Raw genomic sequence first — 12,921 nt, 5'->3', positions numbered from 1 at the left:
ACTGAGGTTCAAAACACAGTACATATATCACAGTTAGCACATATGTATCTAACAATATGGGATATGAAAATATATATCCTAGATGCAAACCTCAGCCAAAAGATTGAACACCCTTCCATACAAGAGAGCTGTTCAGTCGCTGCATCCTGGCAGAAAATTGTTCTCCATGCTCTGAACAGCCCGTGGCAGAAAAACCTCAGCCTGTTATTTGCCCATCCTTCTGCACAGCGACGGAGAGGCCGTTGATTGCAACACTTAGATCTTGTTACCCACTATCCAATATTTTTCTGATAAACATCTCTCGTAACTCATCATGCCCATCGATTTAAAACGTGTGGGCATCCAGGGAAATGGTTAACCCCCGGTTAATGCACTTCACTGTTCACCAAAAATTAAATAAGGATTTTCCTCTCAGTATTGAGACGTTGGATGTAAATAATTCGCACTTCGCGTTATCTTCATATTGCAGGATTCGGCGGAGGAAATGATACTTAAATTCCAGACCACCCCCACCTCACTTTCCGTCTGACAGGGACAAGGAGGAATTGGCACAGCGACCCCCTATTCACCAGTCTGTGTTCAGCTTTGCAAAGAGGTCTGGTGAAAAACAGGAGCAAAAATCAAACATTCTGGGACGAGGGCATGAGTGAAGAAAATGTACATTTTAATCCTGCAGTTTAAAATTATATATATACATATATACTTATTAAAATGGATCTAGGAACTGCAATCATTTCACGCCATTCTACATCACTAAATCAACAAACTCGTTTACTGTTTGAATAATTGCGGTTGCACACAGTACAAACAAACTACATCCTCAAACAGAATATTTGTTTTTTTTTCAAAGAGGATAGAATACATCAGTGAGCATTCTGAATCGGTTTATAAAGGGGGAGGAAGGTCTTAAAATATATATAAATTAATTGGGGAGGGAATTGGAACTAGAGCCCAGCAAATAATGCCACCTATCTGGCGCTGCGTCAGTACTGCGAGCTCAGGACGCTGTTGGTTGGCGGAGGGGGAGAGAGGGGCGGGAGAGTCGGTCCTTCCATCTGTGTCTGTCGGCTCCGCCTTCCACACAGGCAAATAACACAGCTACACCTGGGAATCGCCTCCGGCTCCCCTGTGGCTAGCGCTGACACCGAGAGCGCCCGTGGAAACTCACCACCCACCCCCGGCTCGGCGCAAGGGGACGCGGTCAGAGGGGTGCAGGAGCTGTCAATATATAAATACTCTTGCAGATAAGGCAGGCGGCCGCCAGAAGGAACGGGAACAGTTTGGTGGACTATCCTTCTCTGGATTATAAACCCGATTGAAGGGAATTTGCGCTGGGAGATTATTCATCGAATCTTGCGTCACTGACAGCTCGGCAGAGAGATTCCTCGTTCAACCACATCTATTGTAGGAAAGCATTTCGATCGGAGAGAAGGGAAGGCCAGCTGTCTGTCCTCCTCGGATTGTTCCTTCCCCCGCCTTCCACTCCCTCCCCCTTGGTCTTCGGCCCCTCTTGTGCCGGCTAGCATGGCTTTTAGCCGGGTGGAGAGGCGCCGCTGCCTCTCCCTCTGCCCTCTTCCCTCATGTTAACCATGGTCCGTGCGAACGCGTCCTCGGACCGAGACTCCACCGCGCCGAACATGGACCCTGTCATCATCCCCATCGACGCCGAGATGATCTGCGACAGTAATGACCAGCGCATGTGGTGGGCCTTCCTCGCCTCGTCTATGGTCACCTTCTTCGGGGGGCTCTTCATCATCCTGGTGTGGAGGACCATCCAGTACCTGTGGGCGGTCTGCTGTCACTGCGGCCTCAAGAACAAGGTAAAACGCCTCTCTCTGCCTTTGGAGTATTTACAGTGGGGGGGGGGGGGAAATCATTTTGGTGTCAGGAGGTCAAACATGAGGGGGAACGGATGAAGTTCTTGGGGTAGAACACCGACGACAGGTTGAACCGCGAGGTTGCATTCAGGGGTCCAATTCTCTATTCATCTGTGCTTTTGTATCTCGAAGAACATAGGTGCAAGAATAGGCCACTCGGACCCTCAAACCCGTTCTAGCATTCAATATGAACCCTTTGGCAGGGGGTTGCACCCCTCCTGTTGTCGTGCCCTTTGTACGTGGTCCAGCAGGTTGATTCAGTTCATTTGTTTTTTTTTAATGGAGAGTTTCTGTGGGGGGTGGGGAATTAAAATTCTTGTTGGAGGGAATAAAAGGGGAGAGCGATTACCTGTCGGGCGCAGGTTACCTGTGCACCTTACGGTCTATGCACGGAGACTCGCTTGCTCGCTCGTGTTCCGGTGAATTCGCGGGAGCCGGTGTCCCCAGTATCCTGCTCTTTCCTCCCGGATCGAGTGTCCCGGAGCTGTTGAGGAAGTCCTGCGCTGAACCTGGTGCACGTAAACTCCGGGATGGTGTTTCCAACACTTTCAGAGAGCCCTCGCTCCTTTTGGTCAGTGTCGTCGGTGGGGTTGAAATTGGCCGAACTCCCGGCGGGGTGGTGGACAGAGGGGTAGCTGACCCGGTCACCGAGCTCGCCATCCGCGGAGCTCAGCCCAGCTCGGTGCGTGTCTGGTGAACGAACCCCTGGGGGAAGATGGCTGGAGAGCTCACATCAAGGATTTGCGTCCTTCCCGGTACCTTTCGACATGCTCTTCTGTTGGAGAAGAACGATTCTTTCGCGGTGACTAAGGAAGGGTTTGCTTGTCTCTCGACAGCAGCCTGCTTCTCCTTTGAGGAGGACACGCTTGCGTTTCTGTAGCGCCTGCCACCTCGCATTCACAGGACACCTCTGGGCGCTTTGAGAACTTTCCGGGTGCCTTGGCTGGTGCAGTAAACAAGGCCACCAGTCCAGGCAGAGTAAGATTACAATCCTGGGTAAATAGTTTGGACTGAGGGATAAACACTGGGAAGGACACTCGGGGGATAATTGTGTTGATGGTGTGTGTGTGTGTGTGGGGGGGGAGGGTCTTTTGATATCCACTTGAGGCACCATAAGGGGCTTTGTTTCAACCTCTGGTGTAGAGGGCATGCCCTGAGGGCGGCGCTGGGGGATCAGCCCAGACTGAATCGGAGAGAGAAGCAATGGAGAACCGGCCCATCAAGCCCTGCTAACCACTATTTACATAACCTCAAGATGTGTCATTTCCCTCAATACCTCATCAACCAGTTTCCACCGCTCAACCAGCATCGATGTACAGTGGCCGATTAACCAACCAACCCACGTGTTACTGGGATGTGAGAGGACACTAGAGTGCTCTGGGAGGGGGTTGCCATGCGGTCATGGGGAGACTGCGCAAACCCCACACAGACAGCTCCAGAGGTTGGGATTGAACTGGCACAGCAAGGCCCCGCGTAATGCCAGTATTTCTGTGTTCAGCTCCCCGGAGAGGGGCTTGAATGTTATGCCCCCGGGGAAATATCATTTTCTGAGATTTAATGAAGTACGAGTAGCATTCTTAAAAATGGAACCCAGAGTCAGAGCGGCAGATGGGGGCAATGAATGAGACATTAGAGTTCTCACGGCTTTGCCCCGGCGTTTCACATCAGGAAGTGGAGAGTTGCTACTGTGCATTTTAAAATTGCTGGGTCCTGCCTGAAAATTGGAGACGCGGGACTGCTGGGTGTTGAATGGGGGCGGGGTGGGGGAACTGCTGATTGATCTCAGCGGGTTAGACAGGGATATCAGAATCAGATTTATTAAATGCGGGAAGAACTCAGCAGCTCAGACGGCAACTATGGAGGAGGGTAAACAGAGTGTAGAGTCTCAGCCGGAAACTTTGACTGTTTGCTCCTCTCCATAGATATTGCCGGACCTGCTGAGTTCCTCCAGCATTTTGTGTGTGTGTTGCTGTGGATTTCCAGCACCTGCAGAATCTCTTGTGTTGATGGAGAATAAACAGTCAATGTTTCGGGACGAGGCCCTTCACCGGGACTGAAATTTCATCTCAGCCCGAACCGGTGGCTGTTTATTCATTTCCGTAGATGCTGCCTGTTCTGCTGAGAATATCCAGCAGTTCGTGTGTTGCTCTGGATTTCCCGCATCTGCGGAGTCTCTTGTCTGTTATCACTGATATATGACATGAAAATTCGTGGCAGCAGTTACCGGGCAAAGATATAAATTATTATAAATCAGGCAGCCAGAAGTGGGAAAAAAGAAGGAATAGTGAGGTAATGTTTACGGACCGTTCAGAAATCTGATGCTAGAGGGCATAACTGTTTCTGAATCTTCTGGGTTGGGTCTTCAGGCTGCTGCCTCCTCCCCGATTGTAGTAACGAGAAGAAGACGTGTCTCGGATGGTGAGGGTCATTAATGATAGATGCTGTCCACTCGAGGCATTATCCCTTAAAGATGCCCTCGATGTTGGGGCATTTGTGCCTAGGATGGAGCTGGTTGAGCTTACAACCCTCTGCAGTTTGACGTTTTCGGTGCAAACCCCGCATCAGGATTGAGAGTTCCTCTTGATGTCATGCTTATATTTAATGTTACATTGTCAGTGTTCTTGCCGGGAAGAGTAGAGATGATTGTGTGATTTCCCTGTCAATCAAGTTTGTTGCCCATGCCAATTCGATCTCTTAATTTATATTTAACTATTCCCCACTCACACCATTATTTCTGAAGGAATTATCCTGCACTTATTGGGAGAGATTGCAGCGGTTTTCTACACTCTTTAAACAGAATCTATTTACTGACTAAATTCACTATGTTTGGTGAACAATAAACTGTTGACAATCCTATACTACACCCACCTCCAATGCACTGGCTAATGCAATGATTTGGTAAATAGTCATAGAACACCAAACAGTCCCTTCAGCCCGTCTAGTCTGTGCTAAACTATTATTCTGCCTAGTCCCATTGACCTGTGCCTGTACTACATCACTCCTTACTCCTCTCATCCATGAGCAAATTCAAGTTTCTCTTAAATGTTGAATACTTAAAAGAAAATTAAACACATTACATCTCACAATTTGGCAGGTCTTGTTTGGATCTACGTTGAACAAAATATATTGTGTAAAATCATTGCTTGAAAGATGAGTGAAAAGGCACACCTCACTTTGTCCCCTCTTGTGCCAGCAAACTTGACTTTTAGCTGAACAGAGAGGCACTTTTTTGTGTCAGTGGCATCACAAGTTAACCAAAGTGGACCAGTGAAAAGTAAATTTAGAAAGAGTGGCAGATGGGGCTTTTCCTTTGAATACGTTTGAGGAAGGACATTCTTGCTATTGAGGGAGTGCAGCGTAGGTTCACGAGGTTAATTCCCAGGATGGCAGGACTGTCATATGTTGAAAGATTGGAGCGACTGGGCTTGTATACACTGGAATTTAGAAGGATGAGAGGGGATCTGATTGAAACATATAAGATTATTAAGGGATTGGACACACTGGGGGCAGGAAGCATGTTCCCACTGATGGGTGAGTCCAGAACCAGAGGCCACAGTTTAAGATTAAGGGGTAGGCCATTTAGAACGGAGTTGAGGAAAAACTTTTTCACCCAGAGAGTGGTGGATATAGGGAATGCTCTGCCCCAGAAGGCTGAGGAAGCCAAGTCTCTGGATGCTTTCAAGAAAGAGAAGGATAGAACTCTGAAAGATAGCGGAATCAAAGGTTATGGGGATAAGGCAGGAACTGGATACTGATTGTGGATGATCAGCCATGATCACAGTGAATGGTGGTGCTGGCTCGAAGGGCTGAATGGCCTACTCCTGCACCTGTTGTCTATTGTCTATTGAATAGTAAGTAATCTGAGACATAAAATAGGAGCATCATCAATATTACTTTCATTTTAAGCATATTTAGCTGAAAGGGCTTGATTACTGGAATAATGGCTTTTTAAGTCTGTAACATTTCTTATGGTCTATTTAATTGTGTTAGAAAGCAGCACACAATTCATGGCATCATAATGGTTGGTGAAGTTAATGTACAAAATCAGTGAGTACAGTTGATTGGGTAATTACTTTGTGTTAGCCATACTCTTGCTTATAAACTGTTGGCTTTCTTCTGTTCCATAGCATGAGGTTATTCCCTCAGCCAGGTAGTATTCTGGCTGTGATGAACACTAGGGGCTTTGAGATCACGGCACGGCAAGAGACCCGACATGTTGGCCATCAATTACCCATCTAAGTAATAACCGCAAGGTATTCTGCAGATGCTGGAGATTCAGCAGAACGCACACCGAGTGCTGGAGGAACGCAGGAGGTCAGGCAGCATCCTTGGGAAGCAGTGAAGAGTCTTTCTTTGGAAAAGGAGGGGGAAGAATCCACAATAAGAAGATGGGGGGAGGGGAAGTGGTACAAGCTAGCAGGTGATAGGTGAAACCAAGGGAGGGTGAAGGAGGATATGTGGATTGGGGAGGGAGATGAAGTCTGAAGCTGGTAGGTGATGGGTGGAAAAGGTAAAGAACTGAAGAAGAAGGAATCAGATAGGAGAGGAGAAAAGAAAGGAGGCAGACCACCAGAGGAAGGCGATAGGCTGGTGAGGAGAAGAGGTAAGAGGGAAGCCAGAGTGATGAATGGAAAAAAGAGAAGAAGGAGAATGGGGAGGAGTTACCTGAAGTTACAGAAATCGATGTTCAGCTGGAAGTTAGAGAAATCAATTTCATCTCAATTACCAGCACACTACAACACTGAGATACTACCCTGGGAAGCCCTTAGCCTAATCCAGTAGTGACATTAAATGTTACAGGATAAAGAGTGTTTTGGCATTATCTCTTTCTTTTGCTGTCATCTGAATCAGATTGACTAATTTCTACAATATATGGGACATTATATACCCATTTGGTACTTTTGAGAAATAACAAGGATTGTATTTCTCACTGTAAAACTCAGCAGTGTTTTTGAGATTAGCCAGGGTGTTGTATACAGTATATCCTAGTCTGCCTTTCAGTTATGTAAATTTTGATGGAGTTCTTTAAATACAATGTAAAGCCAGACTAAATACACCCTCTTTCATTATTTATCTTTCTCTTTGGCCATTAAATATTTTTTTAAAAAACTGCAGAAAATATTCAGCAAGTCAGTGAACATCTAAACATCAGAGATTCAGTAACTGCTGGAAATCCGGAGCAGCACACACGAGGTGCTGGAGGAACTTGGCTGGTCAGGCAGCATCTATGGTAAGGGATACGCAGTTGACATTTGGGGCTGAGACCCCTCATCAGGGAACATCTGCGGAGGTTGGTAGGTTCTGGATTAGTCCGGGTGTTAAAGGTTAAGGGGAGAAGGCGGGAGAACGTGGTACAGAGAGGAAATAAATCAGCCATGATGAAATGGTAGAGTGGACTTGGTGGACCAAATGGGCTAATTGTGCTCCTATGTCTTGATTTAGGAGCGGGAAAGTTAATGCTTCAGGTAGGAGTCATTGATCTGAATGGTTAACTTCTGTTCCTCTCCATAGATGATGCCTAACCTGCTGAGTATCTCTGCTTTTTTTTTATTTCCTGAGTTTAACACCCTTGGATAGTCTCAGTGTAGTGTGGGTGGGGCTGCTGAGACAAATTAGCCCTTGGTCAGGAAGTGGATGGAGCACAGTTTGAAAAAGGTTTCAAATTGCCAGAAAGGTATGGATATTTCCAGTTTGGTGCCAGTTGTTAACAGCAAGAACTATCAGGGTAAATCAGGCTCAGGTCTGAAGGAGAGGGAAACATTCCCGAGTCCATGTGGTTTTGTCTGCAGCCTCTGACATGATGTGCTATTTCTGTTTGCCACTCCAGCCTTCTGTATGTCTTGATGTGTAAATCTGTGCTGAACGGCTGCCAGCCTGGTTTAATTTACTCCCATCCCCTGATACTGAAGAGGTTAGTTGCCACTCAAGTTCTGGTGGGGGTGGGTTGCAGGTAGCCTGACAGAAGACGTCCTGGTCTCATCACACTGTATGTCACTGCCAGGGATTAGAAATTGCTGCATTGAATTCTGACTCCTAATCTCTAACTCCCCTCTAGCACTACAACAGAACTCCCTCTCGTCTTGATCCTGCTTTCTAATAGATCGACCGAATGCTGTTTAGAATCAGTGCCCTGAATTTCCTTCCCTACCCATCCCCCTGCAACTTCCCTGCAAGACCCTCCTCAGAAACTCTGAATTAGTATCCCAAGTATCCCTTGTTAGACAAAGTGCTGGACCTTCATTGTGTCTTTTAGAAGCAAGTTAAGATGCGATATAATGTGCTAATGAAAGTTGTTGCTTTAACCCGTAGCCGAGCAGATTGTTTGCCAGTTTACATGGCACTGTTGTGTTACAATTTCAGTATTCACTGAATCAACATTATGCTCAACGTAGATAACATAGAACATACAGTACAGGACATATAGTACAGTATGTATGGTACAGGACATATAGTACAGGACGTATGGTACAGGACATATGGTACAGGATGTATAGTACAGGACGTATGGTACAGGACATACAATACAGTGCAGCTTCTTCGGCTGCAGTGTTGTGCTGGACTTTTAACCTACTCCACAATCAATCTAGCCTTTCCCTCCTACACATGCCCATAACCCTCTATTTTTCTTTCATGCATGAGCCTATCTAAGAGTCTCCTAAATGTCTTCAATGTATCAGCCACTACCATCACCCCCGGTGGTACATTCTGGGCAATGTGTGCAAATAAAAGTAAAATGACCTCTGACATCTCATTAGCTGATATCTGAACTTGATTGTGTGATGTTCATAATAATTCTCAAAGTTGTGATTGTACTGAGTTTTCAATAATGAAACCCAGCCTAGTTTCCTCTGCGCTGGATTACAGCTCTAGTTTGTGCTATGTAGCTGATTTCCAGCAGTGGTCTGCTGTGGTTTCTCTCAGTATGAACTCTGTTCCAATGCAAAGTCAGAAAGTGCTGGAAATATACAAGTCAAATAGCATCTGTGGAGACAGAAATGCAATTAATGTTTCAGGTCACTGATCTTTCATTAATTCTCAAGAGAAGTTATTTGCTTGAAATGTCAGTTCTGTGTCTTTCTCCACAGATGTTACGTGCTTCCTCACTCCTCACTCTTGACTCCAAATACTGTCTTGCAGCAAGGCACTGGGCCTTCGGCCCACCTGCTCTGTACTGGCCAAGGTTTTTATACTAAGCTGGTCCCGTTTGCTTGCATTTGGCCCCATCCCTCCAGGTCTTTCCTATCCATGAACCTGTCCGAGTGTCTCTTAAATGTTCATCTACCTACTTCAACCACTTCCGCTGGGTGGAAATGTTGCCCCTGAGAGTGGTGCATATATGGAACGTATAAATGAATGTTCCTGTTAATTCTGTCCACAGTCATCCTAAACTTAATGCCATCTAATTCTTGAATACCTACTAGATGTCAGGTTTGCAGCATCAGCAGTACTTTTGGCTTTGGGTTTATTGCATTGCTGGTCTCTGCCTTTGTCTGGTAGCTCTTCACCAGTGGCCATGGAGTAGATGGCTCCATTAAACTGCAGGTATTGTCTTTCACTGCACTCTGTGTATATGGGTGGGTGGGAAGGAAGAGAGGGGCTTGTTCTGCTGTTTTTGTTTTGTTACTTGCTGTGTTTTTTGCTGTTCTGGTGAGCATTGTGGACGTATTATGTTGGCGCTGGAATGTGTGGTGACACCAGCGAGCTGCCCCATCGCATTCACAAGGAAATCCAAAGCAAGACGCACAAAACGCTGCAGGAACTCAACAGGTCAGGCAGCATCTGTGGAAAAGAGTAAGCAGCCAACGTTTCAGGCCGAGACCCTTCATCAGAACTGAGATGGAAGGAGGACTTCCTGGTGACCAAGCATTTAAATTCTGATTCCCATTCCCATTAGATGGGTCAATTCATGGCCTCTTGTGCCAAGATGAGGCCACCCTCAGGGTGGAGGAGTAACATCTTTTATTCCATCTGAGTAGCCTCCAACCTGATGGCATGAATATCAGTTTCTCCTCCCAGTGAACAAATTACACTCCCCCCTTCCTCTGTGCTCCACTCTGATCTTTCACTTCTTCTCACCTGCGTATTGGGTCCCCTCCTCCTTCCCTTTCTCAAACTGTTCACTCTCCTCTCCTATCAGATTCTTTCTCTCCTGGCCTTTACCTTTTCCATCCACCTGGCTTCACCTGTCACCTTCCAGCTAGCCTCTTTCCCCCCACCTTTTTATTCTGGCAACTTCTGGCCCCTTCCTTCTCGGGCCTGAAGAATGGTCTCAGCCCCAAACGTCAACTGTTTACTCTTTTCCACAGATGCTGCCTGACTTGCTGAGTTCCTCCAGCATTTTGTGTGTGCCCCATCACGTTGTTAGGTTGTGTTGGTTGTCAACATAAATGATGTACTTCACGGTCTTTTTCGACGTACATTGGTTAAATTAATGAATCGAAGCAGCTGCTGTGAGACATTGCTAATAATTGTGGGCAGCTGACAGAGAGTTTGCACTTTGATGCCCAACAGACAAAGTTGAATGAGTGGAGTGACAACCAGTGGAGATCCTCATGTTACTGAGTGGATATCTTCCCGCTGAGGACGCCTGTTATATTTTGAACTGAGATATTTAAGCCATGGCAGCTAGATTTCCTTGTCCTGGCCTGCTGGGTGCTGAAGGTGAAATTTTCAAGAGCCTGGTGGGAGGGATTTTGACCAGAAAACCTCTGCCAACTGCTTGTTCTTCACCTCCAGACACTCTTTTGTGGTTCAATTACTCTGGATGAAGATGGTACCTGTGTATGGGTTGACGGAAGGTAGAAAGTTCATCTGTAAAGAACTTACACATTCCATACTTGGCTCTCTTCTGCAAACAGTTGCGATGTAGTGATCCGGTGCATGTCCTGAGATCGATCAAGATTTAAAAACAAGGGCAACATAGTGCTGCAGTTGGTAAGGAAAATGCCTCACAGCTCCAATTAACTGGGTTCAACAATGACCACCAGAACTGTCTGTGTGGCGTTTGCATGATCTCCATCCTGGGCCCAATACATTGATGCAATCACAAAGAAGGTACTACTTCATTGGGAGTTTGAGGAGACTGGTTTGTCACCAAAGACTGTTACACGTTTCTATAGAATTGTGATGGAGAGCATTCTGACTGGTTGTATCACTGCCTGGCATGGAGCCTGCAATACGCAGGATCACATGAGGTGGCACCACACTCAGCATTTTAAGAACAAATTCTTCCCCTTTGCCATCAGATCTCTGCATGGTCCATGAACATTATCTATCTATTCATCCATCTATTTATTTATGCAGCTTGCAGTAATTTTATGTCTCGCTTCTGAAAAGCAGCAAGCTACGTGACATCTGTCAGTTTCTGATGTGGGCTGGTAGGTTAACTGGCTATTGTAAATCGCCCCTGGTGGTGGATAAGCGGTGACATCGGAGGTGGGGTCAGCTGTTGGTGGAAATACAGGAGAATTTTAAAACAATGGGTTAATGTGGGATTAGCCCGAGTCTTTGCTTGTGTGTAGTTCTCATTAATTCTATTGTATTGCCTTGTTCTACTATGCATGCCTGCAAGAAAATGAATCTCAGGCTAGTGTACATACGCACTTCAAAGTACAAAGTTCAAAGTGAATTTATTATCAAAGTACACATACGTCACCATATACGACCCTGAGATTCATTTCCCTGTGGGCAATCATAGTAAATACGATAGAATCAATGAAGAACCACACTGAACAGGATGGACAAACAACCAATGTGTTAAAAAAGGCAACATACTGTGCATGTAGAAACAGAGGGAAAAATAATAATAAATATGCCACAATGATAATAGATAAGCAATAAATATTGAGAATATGAGATGAAGAACCCTTGAAAGTGAGTCCATGGGTTGTGGGAACAGTTCAGTGATGGGGCAGGTGAATTTATCCCCTCTGGTTTAAGAACCAGAGAACTGTTCTTGAACCCGGTTCTGTGGGTCCTGAGGCTCGTGTACCACCTTTCCGATGGCAGCAGCAAGAAGAGAGCACGACCTGGATGGTAGAGGATAACCAATTTACTTTGAACTTCGAGTGCTTGATGATTAGGATGGATTAGGATTAGGAAGGTCTATCACAATGCAATATCTCTCCCATGACTCTACTTTTGGAGTTAGTTACCATTGTAATGGAGGAAACACCACATCTAATTTTGCATAGCAAGCAGGAGCATGATGTGACCAGAAGGTCAGTGTTATGGTGTTGATTTAGGAATAAATATTGGCCAGGCCATTGGCTGGTGTGTCACTTCTCATTTTCATAATGGCTCCATATGAACTGTTTCATGCAATTGAGGCTGCAGACGGGGCCTAGTTTAGTGTTTCATCTGGTAGTCTGTACATACACCAGTGCAGAGCTCCTGCAGTACTGCCTTGGAGTGTTGGTCTGGATTTTTCTGTTCAGATCTGCGACCGACAGAGACTGCTGCTCACTGAGACACAGCTCGCATTTCTTGTTTGCTTTATTCTCTGCCCGTGGAGCACAAGGGTTCACTGTGAATCAATGACAGATTATTAATAATCCTGCAGTTAAAAACACCATAATCGGCCTGATCTTTCGGTGTGAACCTCCCTGAATCAGGGACGGGGGTTGGAATGCCATGCAGAATCTGCATTGAAAACCTTTAGCTCAGAAACACTTACAACAGTTTGTATGTTGTTGGCCACGGCGGTCTTGTCTCCGAGCGATGGGATCGAACCCAGTTCTAGAGTTTTATCTCAAAATGTCCCTAGTATCTGGTAGATTCCATAGAACCATAGAACCATAGAAACTACAGCACAGAAACAGGCCCTTTGGCCCTTCTTGGCTGTGCCGAACCATTTTCTGCCTAGTCCCACTGACCTGCACACGGACCATATCCCTCCATACACCTCCCATCCATGTATCTGTCTAATTTATTCTTAAATGTTAAAAAAGAACCTGCATTTACCACCTCGTCTGGCAGCTCATTCCATACTCCCACCACACTCTCTGTGTGAAGAAGCCCCCCCTAATGTTCCCTTTAAACTTTT

At 46.0% G+C, this 12,921-nt stretch overlaps 1 protein-coding gene across 8 annotated transcripts in view; it reads left to right on the top strand.

The window, feature by feature from the left end:
* The first annotated feature begins 1,099 nt into the window (after nucleotides 1-1,099).
* Nucleotides 1,100-12,921, top strand: part of kcnma1a (potassium large conductance calcium-activated channel, subfamily M, alpha member 1a) — a 953,094-nt gene continuing 941,272 nt past the window's right edge. For all 8 annotated transcript variants that reach the window (XM_072282727.1, XM_072282725.1, XM_072282726.1 and 5 more), the window contains exon 1: nucleotides 1,100-1,820. In XM_072282727.1, coding sequence (XP_072138828.1) covers nucleotides 1,581-1,820 — 240 coding nt within the window. In that variant the 5' untranslated portion in view covers nucleotides 1,100-1,580. The remainder of the gene's footprint in view (nucleotides 1,821-12,921) is intronic.

The sequence above is a fragment of the Mobula birostris genome, chromosome 18 (assembly GCF_030028105.1).
Source record: "Mobula birostris isolate sMobBir1 chromosome 18, sMobBir1.hap1, whole genome shotgun sequence".
In the NCBI taxonomy this organism is placed as follows: domain Eukaryota; kingdom Metazoa; phylum Chordata; class Chondrichthyes; order Myliobatiformes; family Myliobatidae; genus Mobula; species Mobula birostris.
This window is presented reverse-complemented; position numbering and strand designations above follow the sequence as displayed.